Below are 22,524 nucleotides of genomic sequence, written 5' to 3'. Positions count from 1 at the left end.
CTTGGGGCGGTGGGAGTCTAGTGGTCCTGGACGACCGTGCTCATTGTTCAATGGGCCTGCATTTTGTTTTAATTTGTTTTAATTTCGAAACACATGACAACCAACTTTACTCAACCAGCAAAAACAGGACGGATCGAATACGGGCTCACGAGCTGCGGCTTCCTGTCGATCAGACCAAGTTTTAAATGTAGGCTTGTTAAAACCCACGCTAGCATTGTTTGTTGTAACTGTTAAAACGACTTAAGGTAAATCTCGCTTCTAATTACAATGTAAAAAGTCTGAGGAACCACAAGATGCTGTTGTACTGTTTCGCTTAGGTTCACGTAGGGCGTACGGCCAGATGTTGTGTATATTATTAATGACTTATGATCATGTCTATATTGAAATAAGAATGTTGAGCAATATGTAAAAATTAAATATCTTGTTTACATTTCTGCAATTAAAAATACATCAAGAACAGCCAAATCGGAATAATGACACATCTAGTATTAGAACCACGCTTTGGGCTGTAAGAACGTGGTGATTTAGTCATATCCAACAAGGTGTCCCTTGAAAATATTGTTCAGTCATCCGTGGAAAGAATATCGGTCCTCAGCAACGTTGGCTTATCGCCAGTGGATTGGGTTACGAGACTCAGTGACATAGCTGATTGCATGTATTATGACTAGGCTCAATGGTGTTTAACGTTTGTAATATTTGGAATTACACTTTCTCAACAAAGTCCCATCCCGGATTCGAACCCACACCATCGGAGTCAGGCACCTAATCGCCAGCACCAACTCAGCCACCGCGGCTTCCACAAAAATGAAATTCGGACAACTGGTCGTCAAGACCACGGACTTTGTGTACCCCTCTGATGAATGTCAGTGGTGTGGTTCGATCATCATGAGCTCAGTCCTTTGACTGCTTGGATCGGACTCAATTATTTTCAAACCACTTCCACGTAGCCGTAATACTGCGTTATTGCATTCAGCAAACATAAAACAAACAATATTCAGCCACGTGCTTTACCTTTCATGACAAGTGGACGTATTTAAACCTTTTAACTGTAATGTTACCCAAATATGGGATAAGAACTTGCAGTCTTGTTCTCCAGAGCCTTGGCGTCCCTAGTATGGTGATCTACATTTATTTGTTGGCGATCTATAGCCCGTGTTTTATATTGTACTGTCTTCTTCAATTTAACTGTGTTAGATTTACATTCTAGTTTTATATTCATATCTGTGATACTCTAGGATTTTTACTGTCCATCATCGACAGATAATACTCTTTAAAATGTTTTCATTTATATTGTATAAAATGTTTTCGTCACGATACGGCTGAGATATTGCCGATGTTATCCTTGGCGAACATGCACCACATGAACGCATGCTTGAGATTTTTAAAAACTGATGCCTGTTTAAAACTTTTGTCACTCTGGCTTTCCCTCCACAAAAATGTCCTTCCCGTTTGAAATCCCCTAAATGTAACTGTAAACCCGTCACCAATCACTTCTTGCCTTTCATTTGACGCGGATGATATCGGATTTACCAGCAGTTCGAAAAGTAGATTTTTCATACCGCAAATTTCAATTTCTACTGGAAATTGAAGACTTTAAATTAACTTGTGAAACGTATTCTGTGTTAAACTTGAAATATCAAAACACAAAGTTTTCAAATACAAAGAAATGTCAAGTGGTGTTTTGCAATTCAATATATTTCCGCTAGTCTCGAAATTCTTCGGCATGAAAATCACCACAACCGTGTCCATTCACAAAAGCCGTGACGGCTGCCGCTGGTTGATCGCTGGGGATACTTTCTACTCAATCCCGCTCTACAATAAACATGTACATCACATGCAATAATACATTTACAATGGGAAAATCGTTAAAACGCCATAACCTAGCCAACACAAACAGCATCATCAGCAGTTCAAAGACGTGTCAACGACACCCGCGAGGTTTCACAGAGGAACAATTATTTGTGTTGTAGCAACTCCTGGCCATAGGGGTATAAGAAGAACAGTTTGCTAAGCATTCAGCAAGGCGCGATCGTCGTATCGAGAGACACAGGCACGGTTTACCGTTACTCAGTTGTCAATACAGTTGAAAGACAGGTCAACACACCGCCGTTGTCGGTGTTGGATGCTGCGTCAGGGGAAGGAGTTCCAGATGGTCACGTTCCTGTGTCCGCTGCCTACAATGGGCTTCCTGCTCAACGAGTCGATCAAGTTATGTCTCTCTGGTGAACAGTTCCTACCACTGCATTTGCTGCTATTCACAAGAGGAATATTAAGATTCAAGATTCTGGAACCATGACAACCCGTTTTTAAATGTCAATCGTACTTATACACATTTTGTAATGGTGTGACACTTCTTGCCTGGAGAGGGCTTTTCTAAGTTGGATAACTTGTGCCCAATCCTTTTCTTGAATGAATAAAATATGTTTAAAACAAAACTTCTTGCCAAATGTGAAGGTCTGGATCTAAAGAGCTTGTACCTCATGTGTCTTGTTGTTCTCAGATATACCGTTGAAAATAATTTAATTTATTTTACTCATGTGTTTCGAATCTTGTAATGGATGAATATAATGTCATTAACCTTATAATGTCAATTTTAATTTCTTTTTCAAAAGGTATTGTTACATTTATGTAGATTTCTCTCTCCATCTCAATTTTAAACAGCTTTGGAGGAAATGTCGTCATTGTCAATGATTCTATAACAACCGGATCGTCTTTTGAAGAAATAGGTCCTTCAGACTGAATATGTAGAGAATGCATATAATGGTATAAATAGACCAGGATGTGATTCCCAAGATGGTCGTCTTCAGACTGGACAGTGGGGAGACTGACATTGTTTTGCTGGAATATTACTGAGTGTATAAAAGGAAAGTTAAAAGAGAGAACAGACAAACAATCTATCAAGGTATAATGTTATACAGAGCAACAGTGTGGATCAGGAAGGTATACTCCCATATAGAGCAAAGTGGTGTGATATCAACGTACATTTTTCACACAGAAACATGGTGGGGAATTAAAGTAAACTGTCACGCAGAGCAATATAGTCACACAGCAAATGTAAACAGAGCATAGTGGCTTTTATACAGAATATGCAATTGTGTGACATGAATGTAAATTGTCACACAGAACACCATGATGTGAAATGAACGTAAACCATCACACAGATAAATATGTGTGACATTGAACTAATCTACCACACAGAAAACGTATGGTTTGTGACATAAACGTTAGCTATCACACAGGGCGCTGTGGTGTGAGACTGTCACAGTGAGTGAGTGAGTTTAGTTGTACGGTTCATTTTAACCCGGACCTTCACGGGTTAAACTGTCACAGAGTAGTATGGTGTGTGACATTAAAATACACTGTCATGATCACAGAGAGATGTATGGTTTATGACATTAACGTACACTGTCACACAGAGTAGTATGGTGTGACATTAACGTACACTGTCAAACCTAGTAGTAGGGTGTGACAGTCACACCGAGTAGTAGGGTGGGACATTAACGTACAGTCACACAGAGCAGAAGGGTGTGACATTAACGTACACTGTCACCCAGAACAGTGTGTTGTGTGACTTAACGTACACTGTCACACAGAGTAGTATGGTGTGACATTAACGTACACTGTCACACAGAGCTGTATGGTGTGACATTAACGTACACTGTCACACAGAGTAGTGTGTTGTGACATTAAGGTACACTGTCACACAGAGTAGTATGGTGTGACATTAACGTACAATGTCACACAGGGCTGTATGGTGTGTAACATTAACGTACACTGTCACCCAGAACAGTGTGTTGTGTGACATTAACGTACACTGTCACACAAAGTAGTATGGTGTGACATTAACGTACACTGTCACCCAGAACAGTGTGTTGTGTGACATTAACGTACACTGTTCTAAAGCGTTCGCCCGCCACGCTGAAGACCTGGGTTCGATTCCCCACATGGGTACGATGTGTGAAGCCCATGTCTGATGTCCCCCGCCGTGGTATTGCTGGAATATTGCTAAAAGCGGCGTAAAACCATATTCACTCACTCATGTCACATGGTCATCCATTTTGAGACCCGACTTATCAGCAACAGCTAGCTTACAAAAAATAACACAACGAATTTAGGACTGTAGTGGGTTTGCAAAATAACTGATGACGTCTTCGGTCGTTCAAAAAACATCGTTCAATGGTGTCCTAGTAACATTTACCATAAACAAGTTACGAATTCGTGTCAATTGTGAAACCTTACATAGTTACTCATGAAAAGAGGCCAATTACAATTATCGACTGGTACACATTTACGTCACAAGACAAAAATACACAGGCGTAATGGTTGAGTGTAATGATCACCAAACACACACTGTTGTTTTAATGTTTTAATGTGCTGATTTAAAACCGTACAGGACATATTATCACATGAGCGATGTTTGTCTTAACGTGAGTATATCGGCTGATAGCGACTGTATTAACAAGTGGCATTGCAGGACAGAAAGGTATCAGAGCAACGTGGCTGTATTTCCTTGGGGTCGGAGAGCCATGTTTCCCAGGTTTACACCTCGATGAGGAGGTTGATTGTTGAAGGAACAATCAGGTCTAGATGGAAGGTTACATACATAATGAACTGCAAACACATTTGAAAAAATAATAGGATCAACTCTGCACAGCAGACCTCGTCAGTCAATTGATCATGAATGAACTGATAAATTGAAAAGTCCTTAATAATTTCCACACTTTTTCTCATGTTGATTCTGTAATGAAGTTGTAATATTCCTTATAATGATCCTCACACAACACACTTGTCTTTTTTACGATACTGTTTTACTTAGCCAGTCAACGTTGAGTGACTTTTCTTTACAACCGTTCCGACATCCTATTCATACACGAGGTTGCTTCAGGTACATATAGTCTTTTGCAATTACAAATATAATACTGTATTGTTTGGAACTATTCAGAAACATAAGCTACAAAGAAATAAATGGAACCAGGCATTCCTTCACGATATAATTCCTCTTGCATCTCAGTGGTGCATATTTTGTGACGTTCAAAGAAAAAAAGAAACAAAGGAAAGGACACTAACATTTTAGTTGTTCCCAAAGACATTTAAAAAGACAATTGGGAATAGATACCTTTGTGTCCTGTAGATGGAATTGCAGCTAGCTTGAGGATGTCCAGTGTCGGGGGCCATCGACACAGGACAGCTCAAAGCCTTAAAGTCTACAAATAGGCAAGCACATCTTAAGCTACTCACGAGATGGAGCAACAATACATTTACAAAAATACCTTTAAACCAATCTGGAACTAAATGTCTATGTCATATCACTTGTGTTGTGTTCTAGACGGCAGCTCGTCAGCATGTTGGTTATATGGATGTATATAGACAAAATCAATGATACAAAGCGAATAATGATCACTCACTTCTATGGGAATGTCAACGTTATGATGACTTTATGTCACACTAAGAATCACCTTAACGCAATGTCCCAAGTTCCATCCAATCGTTCTCGTGAGGGCTAGAATTACCCTCAGTAAATGTCTCTTCTGTCGAGTATATACAATTTCTGGAGTCATTTACTCTATCAATCCTCCTCTGTATCTACCAATCACGGTAGACTCACGAGTCCCATAATATACATAACCAATACTTGCCATGAAGTAGCGCATTGGGTGATGGCGTTTCAGAGTCTGCAGCAAGGTGTAGCGCTGACTTCGCTGCTGTTTCGTCCTCAGGAAATCCTGTTTAAAAGTACATTTAGATGCTTTAACCTCTTGGGCTACACGCCAAGAGCCACAGAGTTAAAGGCCAGGTTGAGAACACTCAGAAGTCACAGCATACCTGCAGTTGCAACATTTCAAAAAGTCATAAAAATAGATACATAAATACTACCACTGGAAAAAAATACACTGTTGGCACTGCCGAAACTCATACAATCGCTGTCCATGGCGGTCCAATGGCCTTTTTGGAACAAAACAGTTACTGGAATTCGTTCGAGGCCGATTACCTATCCCGGGAATATTTTCCAAACAAAATCTTCCGGAAAGCATTTCTGAACTCGGGACTGAATATTGTGTATATGACTGGATTAAGCAGGCTGTTAAGGTACCCAAGCCAAAGCACGATGCTGATAACAACATGAGGGACCTTGTCGACTTCTGGGAGGAAGGGATTGACAAGAGCAACGATAAAAAATGGGAGCCAGCACATGATGAAAGCTCCAGTGATGATTGCGAGAGTTCTGGCTGCTTTCCGTTCACGCTTTAGTTCCAGTTTTTCCTTCCGAGACATGGCCATTTTAGATTTTTCTGCAGCGGTTTGCAACATGGCCGCATTGGCGTCATCTTGGGAGTGCTCATTGCCGTTGGGAACGGTTTCATTCTCCGAGCTGTTCTTTTCCTTCTTTTTCATGCTGTTTTCTGGGGAACATCCATTGCAGTTTGACACAACACTATATTCTGTTTTGGGCGATATGGTCGTCGTAGTAGCGTCCTCTTTAACCATTTTCTTCTTATCTTTTTTCTTATTAGGGAACTTGTTTTTCCTAATCCTTGCTCTCGCAACTTGGTATATTCGAATGTAGATTATTATCATGACAAGCATTGGAAGATAAAAGGCACAGACCGTTGAGAAAATAGTGTAGCCATGGTCTTGGCTAATAACGCACACGCCGGTTTTATCGGGATCGTTATTTGCGTCCTTCCAACCAAAAAGTGGTGGAATGGATATTGTCATTGCAACTGTCCATACAATAGCAATCATGATGCTGATCCGTTTAGCACTGCGGTTACGAATATACTCTATGCTGGTGACTGCCCAGTATCTATCCATTGCTATGGCAACGAGATGCAGAATGGAAGCAGTGCAGCAAAGAACGTCGAAAGATATGTGCATGTCACAGATTTCAGCTGGAAGGAACCAAACTTTACTTATTTCAGAAACAACAGAGATGGGCAAGACCAGAACCGCCACCATTAAGTCCGCTACAGCCAGAGACAGAATCAGATAGTTGGCCACGTTGTGAAGATTGCGCTCCAGGATCACGGCAGCGATCACAAACACGTTCCCTATGATAGTCACCAGGATGAACAAACCCAGAACTGTCGTAGTTACCACTAAATGTTCAAAGCTGTGCATTTGAATGGAGAATGGGGTGAATACGGTGACGTTGTTCACGGACTCCGTCGTAGGACCCGGAAGTCCTGTCTGGTTGAATTCCATGGTTACAGGGCTTTCCGTCCTTATGGTGTTTCTTCTATAGCTATTGAGTAATATGCTGATCAGTCATAAAGGTAGAGTCCCATTGTGGAACATATATGTGTACACACTTCTAGAATGTTTCTACGCGAACGGTTATACAGTTCACATGTTGTAAAGCACTAGAGTTTTGGAAGATGTTTCCCAACGCCGGGCGGCACAGGTCCATGGGTTCTAGGGAGGAAACCACTTGATGATTACGTACGGCATTCACATTTGTGTCGGTCGGTCGTGTGTTGTTTCTGTGTTGCTATAGCCGGGATACGGATCCACGCCTTGCCGTCATGAGCTGATCCTCTCTGAAACACAGGAAAAAACATCTTGTTTATTCCATACGTTACACCAAACAGAATTAACATGCTGTGGGGCACTTTCAATACAGGGAAGATGAAGGCTCAGGATTATTGCACATGTGTTTGTTTATGTTCCACGTGTGTGTGTGTGTGTGTGTGTTTTAGCGTGCATGTGCGTTTTGTTTGTGTGTGGTGTGTACCTGTGTGTGTGCTTGAACTCGTTCAGACAATTACCGGCTGGTGCGCTGAGAGTCTGTTATGTAGCTTAACCTATCTAGCTAGCCCACCGAGGCACAGTTTATTTTTTACGAGCCGAACAGCCCTTGTTTATACCTTGAATGGCAGACATGGTAACAACTACTATTGTCTTGTGTGTCATATAGCCACACCTGGACCTGTGATAGAACGTTTCAAACCGGGATTGTTTTTAGGTTTGCCAGCTTCACACTCGAGTGCACTGGCTTCGATAAACTGATAAGGTATGATATTTGGACATCTGTCACTTAGTGATCATAAGTGAAAAATTATGCGAGGCGGCATCAGCCCTGACTCATTTCTTCCTGACAATAGACAACAGGGGCGGTGGGGTAGACTAATGGTTAAATCGTTCGCTCGTCACGCCGATGACAGGGTTCGATTCCGCACATGGGTGCAATCTGGGAAGCCCATTTCTGATGTCCCCCCGCCGTGATATTGCTGGAATATTGCTAAAAGCTGCTTAAAACCATTCTCACGCAATAGGAAACAAGTGTTTCTACCTCCTATGGCTCGTGTGAATAGACCATCTGTCGAGGTAGAGGCGCAAAGTTGATAAGTGCTTCTAAATTACTTTTTCTCAACGAATATTGATCGGTAAACAATATCTTGAAATGTTCAAATGAATAGTGCAATTGATATACAGTATGGAGTTGGACGGAATTCTCGTAACTACGGTAATTGGAATTACGAAAATGTGTCATTTCAACGGAAAAAGGATTATCTAGAATGATCGAAAAGCAAATGTAAGAAGACGTTGGTAGCCTGCTCACCATTGTGTCTGTGCCACCAGGCATGATATTTACTGTTATTCACACGAAGTAAATTAACCTCCCTGAAAGACTGCCAGATGTACGGGAATTCTTGCTTATCGCTGAAGTGTTATGATACCATAAGGTGTATTTTTAATAGGTCCATGAGCGCTAGACTTTAATTAATGTATTCCTGTGTGTGTCCTCGATCCACCCATGAGTGCACTATGCAAATACCTATTCATATCTGCACTTGTTTACGGGAACGATTTGCCTGAGGACAAATGCATAATATTTGTATGAACGTTATTGTCGTGGAGATTGACGGTGGTGTATTAAAACAGTATTTGTTTTACAGATCATCAAACAAAACCCCAGCCCATAAGCCGCAGCTGCGAAAAAAACTGCCTGTGGGTACATTATCTCATCTCATCCACAACGCTTGACTAATGCAGAATACGTCGATTCATCATGCTGGCAAATCCAAATAGGATTCATCGCACTGTTAAATGTTGTGTACTAACGACCGGTAGTGGTAAAGGCTGGGTGTCTATTGTAAGTCAGTAGACAGGGTGATGAACATTGTTATATAAGTTAGATGATCTGCTTTCATGTCTAATGAATGACTGAATATGTTCAGTCCTGGAAATAATGTATCACATTGCTGGAGAAAATAACGTATGCAGTGATATAAAAATACAACCATGGATTACAATAAATAAATGTTTGACAAGCATTATATAAGTGTTATTGTACAAACAGCTGTGCATTCATCAGTTCTTTTTGTGATTAGGCAGTCTAGATAATAGATTTCCAACCTACATGACAGATGTGACTGTATAGCAAGTTAAACTAGTTCCAGAGGAAAGCACAATTCATGCCGCGAGCACTACTTCCTGCTTTACATATTGATCTTTCAGGCCTTGCTGCATACAGTAAGATCTCAATTTCCAAACACTTGTATTTAATTTAAACAATTGTATGCAAACCATAGTTACATAAACGATCAATATGATAATGACTTCCCGCCACAGGATGATAAGCATATGATTATGAATCACTATCTACAAGAGACAATACCATGTGTTATTGGTGTCCATGGTGGAGTGAGTGAGTGAGTTTATTTTTACGCCGCATTCAGCAATATTCAAGCTATATGGCGGCGGTCTGTAAATAATCGAGTCTGGACCAGACAATCCTGAGATCAAAAGCATGAGCATCGATCTGCGCAATTGGGAACCGATGACATGTGTCAACCAAGTCAGTGAGCCTGACCACCCGATCCTGTTAGGCGCCTCTTACGACAAGCATGGATTACTGAAGATCAGTTCTAACCAGGATCTTCACGGGTTGTCCATGGTCGAACGTGAGTTCTGAAACTCCTTATGTCGGTACGTCTGTTGTATTTTAATGCCTAACTCAATATTTAACCAAATGAGGCGGTGGAGCGTTAGTGAAGAATCTTACAAGACAAGCCAGGGATTGACATCATGACCATCGAGCCACAAAATTGAGATATCAACCAATCAATTAGTCTGATCCCCATATTCATTTATTCGTCCTTATTGATGAAGCATGGGTCGATGGGGAACAATATTTTGCCCGAAGTCCACACTAGGGAGGATTACATGTAGACGGACAGTTAGACAATATTTCTGAAACAGAACTCTACGGTCGGGCATCAGTGACCTTGACAGAAGAACAGTGTTTCTACTTTCTCACAATGACGTAAAGCGTCTCGTCGAACACAACCTTTGACCAAAACAGCGGCTACCAGCGACGCCGGGGAGAGGTATTACCAACGAGTATGTCAAAATGGCTGCTTACATAGACAATTGATGGAGCAAAATATAGCGATAGGCACACAAATTTATTATCAGGAAGGATATTAGAATGATGTGCCAGAAAACAAATGAGGTACTTGTAAATATTTATGTAAAGACCGAACGGTCAACAAAGTTGATGGATTAGCGTGGCTGCTTCCGCGGATGATGCTATATTGAATCGCGGAGAATGATGAAGAAGGGTTTAATTATCATCGGACGGTGCTGATTACACCGTGTGATAAATGATACTTTTATTTACCCTAAAGTGTGGAGATACAACCTAACGCATGCAATTATAATGCATGCGCAGTATGTACATACACAAACATTTGTATCCACAGCAGAGACGCCATGTTTGGCAGTTGTAAGAAGTCAGGAATTGGTTGGTTGTTTTACGCCGCACTCAGCACTATACCAGCTATATGGCGGCGGTCTGTAAATAATCGCGTCAGGACCAGACAATTCCATGAGCATCGATCTAGGCAGTCGGGATGACATGTGTCAACCAAGTCAGCGAGTCTGACCACTCGCCTCCTACGACAAGCATGGGTTACTGACGACAATTTCTAACTCGGATCTTCACAGGTCTGTAAGCCATCGTGCATTTAAAAGTATTTACCGTGCAATAGTTCATATGACTATATGGAGAGCCGAGACGCAACATATACCGGTGTAATATGTCACACATACACAGGAATAACTCGTTAATAGTCATTAATACAGAATTGCAGAGCCATGAGTGAGTGAGTGGTATGGCTACACGCCACTTTTAGCAATATTCCAGCAATATCACGGCGGGGAACACCAGAAATGGGCTTCACACATTGTACCCATGTGGGGAATCGAGCCCCGGTCTTCGGCGTAACGAGCGGACGCTTTCACCATTAGGCCACGCCACCGCCCCTGAAGAGCCATGATGTCGTAATGAAGTAATTACGAGAGACTTAGAAGTGCTTGCGTCTTTAAGTTAGTGTATTAGGATTAATGCCAATGCCAACAGCAATGTTGTTCACCTACATAGACATATGTAACCATTTCTAGTCTTTATTTCCATTTAAGCCTGTATAAAATATGTCTGTTTACTTTGAAATTTGCGAAAATTGAAATTATTGAGTGCCTTCAGGTAAAGAAAAAAATCCATTTGGGCACAAATCTTAGAAAACTGAGTGTCAATGTCAAATGCTATTGGCAAACGGTAAACAAGTTTTGTTTGTCATTGGGATACCTAAAATGCCGTTTTGGAGGGTGAATATTGTTGCCGTTTAAGTCTGAGCCTGTTCCCTAGTACAGATAACACAAGAAAGGCAATAAATTCATAAAAATACAACAATCAATCATAAAATAAGTGTTTCCCAAATTTGAACTGATCGATAAGTGTCGGTACTCTTCAACGAGGTATGACAAATGCACAAGGGAGATGTTAAGTAAGCTCTCCCGAATGGACCTTGATAACTGAAAACAGCGTAGAAAATCTATATCATTACTCTCAACACGCAACAAATAGATTTTTTTACCAATTTCAAAACTGAAAATACAGCACATATATCCTGCTTCCTGGCAGAAACGACCTTGCGAGCTGCCCAGTAGATAGTACTCCCTCTCTTCGCTCTACCACTCAACAACACGCGCCACGAGTGTATTGCTTGGAAAAAAACTACAGCACCTAAGTGTTAAATCATTTTTTGTTGCCAGATACATTTTTTCAGCTTCTGCGTTTAACCTCCACCGGAAAGTGGAAGTGGGGCTGTCAAATGATGTTACTGTCATTGCCTAAGGCCATACGCCAATGAATTGCATCGATAGTCTTTGAAAACAGCAGGAGAAATCTGGAGAACGTGTACTGTATCCTCTTAACCACATGAAGAGACCATAGCGAAAACCTTCCTGAGATGCTGCAAGTCGGACGTCTGTTAAATGGAGTGTCGTCAATGCATTTCAAGCTCCCCTGCTGAAAGATTCAATACATTAGATGGTGCTGTCTCTGAGTGTGAAGAACCAAGGAGGTAGTCAAAGACATAGCGCGTCATGGTCATGGGATCACACACAGCAGAGTCCATCTTAAATTTGCTTTATATAGAAATTGATCGAAGGAAATGGAGTTTCATGCCACGATGAAACAGAAACGTATTTAGACACTTTCCAAGTCATCAGAGCGTCTGTTTCTGGTGAAATGGCAGAATCCATTGAACTTTAAACTAATGATACAGATGTAGATTCTTCGCACACATTTCACACATACAAATCAAGTCTAACGAGACTTGTGAATGCAGTGCCTTCAGCAGATAGTGTTATCTCGTACTTTAAATGTGTGCAGATCAACGATACAACAACTGATATATAAAACGGCAACTGATGACTGTGTTCTGCTTATGAAGGATAACATGATAGTAGTTGCAGTCCGAGTATTGACGCTGTAGACAAGCATTACCGTCGATCAGACAGCAGACAAGGGAATCCAAAGACGCCTTAACTGGCGATACTGTATCTGATTACAGGAATCCGCTCGCTCTATTATGACTTTATCTAGTCTGATTGTTTCTGGTAATGACAACTGCAACTGGCGTTTGTTAGACAGCTATCAAATCCATTAAGCTTACCACATTATTCCGCGGTTTTCATTTCGGTTGTTTTATCTGTTTGACTTAAGTGTATCGATTCTTGGGAGTTATGAATCTCACAGGAGTTGATGGAAGTTTCACGAACATATTTTCAGGGAAGTTTGGGAAACTTTAAAAAAATATTATTCTGACAAATAATGTGTAATGTCTGGAATATTCTGCAATATTCCGCAGCAGTTCGCTTACGAGGTTTGAGCCATTTAGCGTGCAAGAAACCTTGATCGTAGGTGCAAATCCAATATTCCCCATGATAGTGATTCCATCCTTAGCAGCAGCAGCCCGTTTCGACCGATCTCACATTGGTGGTAAACGTTTGCATCCTCTGGTAGTGGACTGACATGCCGCGATAGAACTACAATGCTACAACTGTTTCATTATTTGTTAAGATATACTCCAGAGATTAGTAATGTCATTTGATTGTGACTGTGGTATCCAATGACAATTTCATTGTTGCAATATTTCCTGAGAGATATCGTTTAGTTGAACCAAAGGTTCTTTGACGCCAGTTTGAATGATAAATTCAAGAGCCTGCGTTTCGAACATTGCATACAATACATTAATAACACTTCATGCTTTTGTAAATAAAACTTAATTCTTTTTGCACCATGTCACAAAAATTAACCCCCATCCCCCGCCCGTCCCTACGTTTGCAACGTTGCAGTAATGCTAACACAACAATACAGAAATACTTAAACCTTAAATAGTACCCCATCTCCCTGGAATAATATTAATCTGGATCTGCCCTTTGATAGGATGATGATACAGTACAACCAGAAATTATTGAGAATTTAAAGACTGTATTTTTTATTATTTTTCACTCATTACTCCTGTATTAAATGTGAATATTATTAGAACATAACTCCAGATTCAAAGACAGGTGAACAGTTAGTATTTTGTCAAGTCACCATGGGCAGCAATGCAGGCTTCAATGCGGCGGGGTATACTGCTGATCAAAGAAGTTAGAAAGTCGTTGTCCTACTGGAAAATCCAAACATTTCCATAGAACACGTGAGCAGATGGAAGTAAATGTCCCTCGAGAATATCTGTGTACAACTCACTGTTCATATTCCCTTCAAATACACAGAGGGGCGTTGCCCCTAACACAGATATGCCACCCCACACGTTAAATTTCGGACTTTACTTTGGGCGCTGATACAAAGGTTTTTCAGTTTGTTTGGTCCAGAATTTCAGTGTATTAGGAAACAGCCACACAGAACTTTCATCTGAGAAAATCACATTGTCCCAGTTAAAATTTCTATGCTGTAAGCACCAGTTCAACCTTCGCTCCTTTTGTGCAGGTTTCATCATCGGTGATGGAATTCCTCGACGTTTCTGCCAACCCATTGCATGCAGCTCAGTTCTAATTGCCTCCTTACAGACAGCCACAGTTCCTCTATCAATCATATCCAGCCTTAAGTTTTCTAAACTCCTTCGTTTGTTTTTAGAAACAAGAATACCAAGCCGCCTCCTGTCAACAACAGTCAATTTTCTGGGCCTACCTGCGCCTCCCTGGTGCTCAGTGCCATATCCATTTGCAATATTTTTCAAAACACGATAAACAGTGGACAAAGGGAAGCTGATCTGATGTCCTTGTTATAATACTCTAAAATCAACTTCCTCTTCTCTAAATCATCCATACTGAGGATCACTGACAATGTCGTCTGCTAGCAAGTAAACAAAGGGGGATAACTCTTCACAAACTAATGAAAAGGATTAACGGAGTTGTCTCTCTTGAATGAAACCAAGCACTTGATAGCTGGTCAAGGTTGTTTATATTAGAAATCCAATTAAACATATTCCTAAAATTCTCAATAATTTCTGGTCATACTATATAATGATCTTTGTAAAGACAACCATATGTCACCATGACCATCACTCAATATGGGTTTAATCAGTTCGACGATTTGGCAAACATTGTACTTATGCACCGCCATAACACAATGGTGATTGAGGAAATCATTCCGTGCAAGCCCCGGGTTTTTATACACTAATCAATGCAATCATACGATTCGAAATAACCACCTCATTGAAACCATTGATTCCTACCGGACTGTATGAAGCGTTATGCGCTTAGTACATGTTTTGGACCAACAAGTAGCTCTGAAAAGACCCAAATATACACTTCGCAAAGCACGGTGGTTCTCAACCTTAACCTAATTTCAGAAGCAGACACTTTGGGCGCACTTCAGATGGGTGGAAATGGTCAAGAGAGGAACCGACTAAGCCTTGTGTCGATTTCTGATAACTCTGAGAACCCATTCAGCCCAAGGGAGGGGACTGGCTGTTTGGTTTGGAAGGAACAAGTGTTTGCCTTCCCCTTTAGAGCTGACAGAGACGGTGAAATGGGGCACACAACGGCGCTTTGATAAACCCGTCAGCCGATGCACCCAGCACCAGTCTAACACATCCCATCTCCAAGGCCTTGGTCAATATGGTCATCTTTGGACGCCGCCGAGTGTGTCGCTACCACCGGGCGACATCATCTGCGGTAGCATTGATGAAACACAAAAGCTGCGTGAGCTTCTGGTTCAGACATTCCGTTCCTGGAACGTAGCTCGGGGCATACTTGTCGACATGTCTCATGTTGTTTCATGCTGGTTGGTTTGATGCATTGGGTTCTCCGACGTCCACGATCGGCAACGTCCTCAACATACCGCTGTGGTGTCTGTGTCGAGAATGGATCAACTGTGCACCAGACATCTAACGCTATTTACCTTTTATGTCATAAGGAATCTGTTTCGACGGACAACTGAGACTGGTTATTTTCTGGCATTGACGTTTGATATTAATATCTGAAGAGAGAACTCGTCTGTACAATGGATCATGCGAATGCATGATATATATATATATATATATGCAAAAGGAGGTAGACACCAATGTTTGATGGTTAAAGTAAAACAAACAAGAAAAGGTTATCCGATCATGATTGATTTACATGCATCTCGCTACAGGCGACTGTTTTCATCCTGAAAGCGTTTGTAATGCTTTGATTAAATACAACTCCGGTCAGCTACAAAAGAAGAGTGTATACATTATTTTCTCATTGCACTCGTTAACACATATCGGTGTATAATGATCTAGCTCAGTGCATGATGGTACCGCAAACAGTCAAAGTTACTTGGTGTTCTAGAATATCGAATACTCGTGGAATTTGTCAGCAAGTCTGACAAGGTGACTGCCCACTTCTGACGCTATGAATAGTTGATGACTAGAGAGAATGATGATGGCGTAGAGGTGAAAGCGTACTTCTCCGGTTATAGGTTCAGCTTCGCAAGGCTCAGTTGGCTCCACACTTTACTTTATTGCCTCTAAATATATAACAATATTCCTTATTAGAACATCACTGACTCTGGGCATTAATCATTATAGCTGAATGACTTCCCCTTTCAGTTCTTTCATAATAAATAAACTCTGCAAATTACTCGTCAACATCATTGTTGATGCCGAGGCGCCTGAATTTACCAGTTGATTTGACAGCTTCAGAAACACAATTATCCGTTCGTATTCGTCAGTGACTAAGGGTTAAGACCATTTTTGAAAACATTCAATAAAAAAACATCACGGCTCAAAGAATGGTCTTCGCAGATTGAACTCAAACCCATGCTTTTGTCGTGGCGATCTATTCCAAAACCATTTTGCCACCCAAACGCCCAAAAGTGTCTGACACAGAATGAACAATGGTTACTTGAGCCTCCTTAAAAAATACCTAGCAGTTATATATTATTTTCCTGTTCGGTGCGTAAAAAACGCAATCTTTTTTCAACGAGGTGTTGGAATCAGCAAGTTACGTTCGTGGAGTGTCATCGTAACGCGCTCAGTGTTGCTCAGAAAACCTACTCTTCTTCGGGTGGTGCCATGGGAGGGTCGTAACCTGATCAGTGCTGTTGTCTAGACTCACAGTCAGGCGTTGGCGACAACTTTGGCAAGTAAGACGTTTGGACTCCAGGGACAACCGTTCAGACACTGTGCCAGATTTGTAACAGTTTTTTATAAACATTCTTACCAACAATGTTGCCTGCCGATGGTAAATTGGCAGACTATTCCTCAGAAAAAAAAGTCATGTTCCTTTCCTTTGCAGCCAACAGGATCATCTCAACGACGTTACCATCATATCTTATATTGGCATATTTGTTTGGGCACATAAAAAAGATCAACTTATATCTCAATTATGGAATAGGGCTGTTGTCGTGGAAACCAGAGTGAAGTTTAGATAAAATATATAAAACTAATTACGACTGAAATATAACAGTGAACTCGGGCAAGTTTCACATCGTTTCTTTTAATAAGAGTGTGTTTTCTTAACATTATTGATGACACATTTCGTTTTATGTGATATTTTACATACTATGTGATCAAGGAAAGTGTTTTAATGATTTTTGTTTTAAAATGTATTCATTTACGACCGTGTGTTGTTTGTTCTACGTGTTTTCTGTTATGTTCATATACTGTTTTGCTGTGTCCTGTTCTAATAACGGCTTTTGTGTTATGTTCATATGCTGTTTTGCGGTGTCCTGTTCTAATAACGGCTTTTGTGTTATGTTCATATACTGTTTTGCGGTGTCCTGTTCTAATAACGGCTTTTGTGTTATGTTCATATGCTGCTTTGCGGTGTCCTGTTCTAATAACGGCTTTTGTGTTATGTTCATATACTGTTTTGCGGTGTCCTGTTCTAATAACGGCTTTCGTGTTGTGTTCATATGCTGTTTTGCGGTGTCCTGTCCTTATGACGGGTTTTGTCCGCATTCCTGATTTTTTTCCAGATGAAATATTGACAAGTTTTGGGATATGTTTATGACGGGTGCCACCGGTGGACCACGATGCGCGCACCTTTCGCGAACGTATGATACCATCAATTGATTATGCTTTTAGCGGAGATTTCTTATGGATATGTAACGGGTTTTGTCACTGTATTTTTAGTGTGTTCAGCCATATCGTTGGTCTGCTATCATTAAATATTTATATCACTAATTCCCTCAGACTGATTTCCTAACACAGAAATCATATTCAGGCCTTTGCATAATGAGTAAGAGTGATAAAAATACAACACTTTAACTTTCCTACAATTATGGCGAGCAATAATTCATCAGCTTCAGACGTTGGTGAGCCCTTTTAAAGAAGATTTTCTGCAGAGTCAGGCTACACCTGCCCAAACGTTCTCCAGGCTACAACTTTCACGGTGACAGTAAAGTTGCATAATACGCATGTGGAGGGCAGTTGCAAATACAAAATGTATGTCCAAAGCAATTCCATGTTCCCGTTTTTGTTCAGGTTAACGTTTGACTTGCCGTTGCATGCACTGACAGTAGAGAAGGTTGATCTTATCCAGCAGTTTGTTCCAGCACTATTTTATAGTGAGTCATACCCACATACACCTGATACAGCAGACGTCATTACAGGAACCACAGCTTTAGAAGGCCAGAACATGAAGTTACAAAACCAGCGAATACAGCCTTTATTCGTGATAACACAAAGCTATCAGATATTGGTTACGCTCTGTCTACCACAGTGACGGAGGTATTGAAACAAATTCACATCAACTGATTGCTGGCAATTCATCAGCTAGACAATGATCGCTTAATGAGTACACTGCAGATGAAGTACCTGCATTGTGTTCAACTGGCATACTATACTGATAGGAATAAATAGAGGAACGCGCAGCAATAAGCATATTAACTAAAATGCTTTTGAAGCAACGCTATGTCCAAATCGAGAGGCTTCCTGTGACTGTGCACATCATTCTTGTCAAACATTATACATCCCCTATAACAAAAACTGTGAATAAGTTTAACTAAACATTGAACTATAACTATGTCAATCATTTACATCCTTTTGATCGGACATTTTACAATGCCTAATCACAAAGTGTTCCTCGTGTAAAGTCACACATCAACGGACAAACTTTAAATGCCACCTTATAACAAAATGTCGAAACATCTCAGCCTGGCGATATGAAACTGACGGATCATCCCAATATTTCAGACTCAAGGATGGTTTACGGTGGGAAGAATGGCTTAAGGAGCAGTACCACATAAATACCACACATCAAGATTAATACCGCATGAAAATAAGTCGACTGAAGTGTAGTTTTGCTGTCACTGATGACGTGTGACAAGGGAGATAAAGACGCATACAAAATTGAGCTTATCGTGAGATTTGAAGACCACGCTTGTGTATCAGAAGGTAACGGTTGGGAATACATATAAATGGGTGTGGCACTATCAAGGCCACTATGGCGAATGTATTCAGCATCGTACTCACAGATGCATGGAAACGTTGTATTGTGAGGTTACGAATGAAGACATTTTTGCATTGGTTTTGTGGCTTTATAATTTAGGGCAATAAACCCACCAGCACTTGATTATTTATATAGTATAATTCTTCGCCATGAACATAAATTAGAAAATAAAATAGCACCGGTATGGTGCTGACAACCCTGGAAACATAATCAGGAATAGATCATAGGTTTGGACTCAGGGGACGATACTCTGCCAGCACATTGCGGCGCCCAAAACGAGTAGCCTCCCATGAACAGAAAACGCGGTTTTATCTCTCGGTTATCCAGTCTACCGATTGAGATATTCCAATTACCGGAGTCTGCAACAGAACAGGGGGTAGCTGAGATGCGCAGTGTAGGTCTAGAACGATATAACAAATGTTGTAAACAAACCATGTTTATTGGACATAAGAAATTGAAACCATGACGTTTATTGGATTGAGGAAATAGTGCAAGAGGGTTTTATGGCTATTGATACGTTATACCGATGATTTACCATGGTCTTGTCCTCTAATGGTTGGTTCGTTTGGAACAATGGATATCATTTCTTGTAATGAATACCGTAATATTATTTTATGACCGACAGTGGAATGAATACCTACTCTGTATATTAGTGTGTTGTAATCTACATAGTATAGGTCGCGGAGGTGGGGGTTACTATTATCATGACTACAAAGATAGGGTTAGTGGCCTAGAGCATGGGACCTGTCTGGTTCTGAATTAAAGGTTATAAACACACATGCGGGATCCTTGTGGCTGTGGTAATTGTGCGAAATAAACCTCTGGTCATCCAGCAGCGAACAGGTACCCAGCTGGAGTAGTATACTCCCGAGCGGTATGGTTATGTCGAAAGACTGACTGACTGAGTTTGGTTTTACGCCGCTTTTAGCAATATTCCAGCAATATCACGGCGGGGGACACCAGAAATGGGCTTCACTCATTGTACCCATGTGGGGATTCGAACCCGGGTTTTCGGCGTGACGAGCCAACGCTTTAACCACTAGACTACCCCACCGCCCCTTATGTCGAAAGAACGCTGACAGTAACAACAATAACTATAATGCCTATGCCTCCGCGGTCCATTCGTGGTACGACCCTGAACATGTCCAGGGCGTCATGGAAAATAATGCTTTTAAACTTCTTTGGAATAGGCCCATATACAGCCTCAGACAAATTCCGGCCAACAAACCTGATCTTGTCCTATTTTTATAAAGTCAATGAATTTATTTATGTTATTGAATTTTCTTTCCCTATTGACAGCAACGTGATTGGCAAGATTCAGGAAAAGCATGATAAATATGCAGACCTAGCATTTGAAATGTCTCGCTTGCATCCCAAGTACACTGTCGTCAGATTCCCCATTGTTCTCGGTGCCTTTGGCTTGGTACCTCCTGATCTCTCGACGCAGATCAGAAGGGTGCCCGGGTCCACCACCGGGATCACAACCCTTCTGACACTCTGGGTAATGCAGAAGGCTGCAGTTTTGGAGCGTCTCAATATTCTCCGGAGCGCTCTTGGTATGTTCGACGGGGCAGCGCTTTCTGGGAGAAGTCCCCATGGCTGTCTTGGTTGTAGATCGAACAAGGGTACCTGAGCTCATGATGAACTTAACCAGGCTGACTGTCCTCCCGATACCCTACATCTCTCTCTCTCTCTCTGCTGCATTTTGTTTTTAATCTGTAAACCATAATTTTGTAGCGTAACGAGCAAGGTTTGGGGAATGGATACAGCGTCGTAATCATATGCACATATCCATATGTGGAACTGACATGTGTATCCACAATATGGCATCAGCTGTACACGGGTCAGCCCAAGTAGATAATAATTTTCTCCACACAGTAAGGCTCCATGAAACGCGATGTTCTAAACTAACACAATATTTTTGACGTAAGGGAAAATATTCCACATATCGGAACATAAATAGATCAACAGCTTTTAGTGGCAACATAAAACAATTTAAGTATCCTTTCAAATAAGAGCGAGCGCAAGCATTTTATTGAATTTCGTCTTTCTGAGTTTAAAGCAATACATCACATCACCAAGCCTCTCTAAATGCACTGTTCATCATCAGAGGTTGCAGTGTGGCCTGCGGGTCGAATATATCAAAGTCTGAGGACAAGCAGTGTCACTGTCAGATGAGCCCAGCAATGCCGTAAACAGGCAGTTGCAACGTGAACGGCAAACGGGGCATCGTGTACGACACTTTACAACGACTTGCTTAATGGAGCGATGACAATCTATACAAGTGTTGCTGTAAACCACCCATCATCTGTGAGTGAGTGAGTAATTGAAGGGCCGAGCTCGATGCTGTTGAAAACAAGTTGATTTGTACAGCTATCTGACTTATAGAACGAAGTGCTGGGGGTCGATTCCGGCACTTGAAAGAGGGAGCACTGGCAGCGAAATTAAAGAAGGGGAATTTAGTTAGCGGTTTAAGTTCAGGAAATGCGTAAATTAAATTTTGATTTGCTGCTGGCTGAAATTAAGCATGTACATCTTCTCCATGGTCAGGGGTGTGATAAAGTGGTTTGTGGTGATGTTACGGACTCTAAGGGGAGATAATTCACTTTGATCGTTCGGTTAGATACCCAGCCGTATATAATTAAGTGCGTGTATTTTGTAACAACCTTTAAATCCCATCCCTGCGTTCTCTAATAGTTTGCTTGGATCTCGGTCGATTTCCTTCTGCCTGTTCAACCTTCTTGGGTGTTAGGTTTATCAAGAACTTAGACTTTCAAACTTTCAAGGGGATGGAGGAAATGTTCAATATTGTTAAATCATCCGCGGATCAGCTTTGCTGTCCAACGGGGTATAACTTTTAGGCAGTTTTATCATCAAACAAATCTCCCAATTTAAGAGTTTCAGATGTGTAATGGCTATGAAATGCATTAATTGATCGATATGAAACAGAGAAACGTTTGAATTTTTAAGGTTTATTTTCAATTTCCAATGGGTTTCAGCATTGATGGGATGAAGTTAGATAAAGAGGAAAAACCAGGACATTGTACACGGGATGACTAATGACTTGATATTGGAAAATAGAAATAGCCTATTAAGGCTTGCTAAGATGAGAATAATGAAATTCTGATTTTTACATATTGTAATTAATTATGAATTTTGCAACCTAATGATACCCAAGATAGCCCTTCAGACGAATTAACAATCTGGATGAAACTTTAAGGACGCATTAGTATCGCTCAGAGCTATGCATCTCCATAATTCGCGGAAGCAATTACATATAAATTAAGAGCGTGTTCTAGACTATTT

At 41.0% G+C, this 22,524-nt stretch overlaps 1 protein-coding gene across 5 annotated transcripts in view; it reads right to left on the bottom strand.

Moving 5' to 3' along the window:
- Positions 1 to 4,351: 4,351 nt before the first annotated feature.
- The window catches only part of LOC124289093 (5-hydroxytryptamine receptor-like), a 136,182-nt gene continuing 118,009 nt past the window's right edge, over positions 4,352 to 22,524 (bottom strand). For all 5 annotated transcript variants that reach the window (XM_046725693.1, XM_046725694.1, XM_046725696.1 and 2 more), the window contains one exon: positions 4,352 to 7,538. In XM_046725693.1, coding sequence (XP_046581649.1) covers positions 5,986 to 7,203 — 1,218 coding nt within the window. In that variant the 5' untranslated portion in view covers positions 7,204 to 7,538 and the 3' untranslated portion in view covers positions 4,352 to 5,985. The remainder of the gene's footprint in view (positions 7,539 to 22,524) is intronic.

The sequence above is a fragment of the Haliotis rubra genome, unplaced genomic scaffold, assembly GCF_003918875.1.
Source record: "Haliotis rubra isolate DU_JTF1 unplaced genomic scaffold, ASM391887v1 Scf432, whole genome shotgun sequence".
NCBI classification, from domain to species: domain Eukaryota; kingdom Metazoa; phylum Mollusca; class Gastropoda; order Lepetellida; family Haliotidae; genus Haliotis; species Haliotis rubra.
The sequence above is the reverse complement of the archived record's forward strand: the minus strand, read 5'-3'. Positions and strand labels throughout refer to the sequence as shown.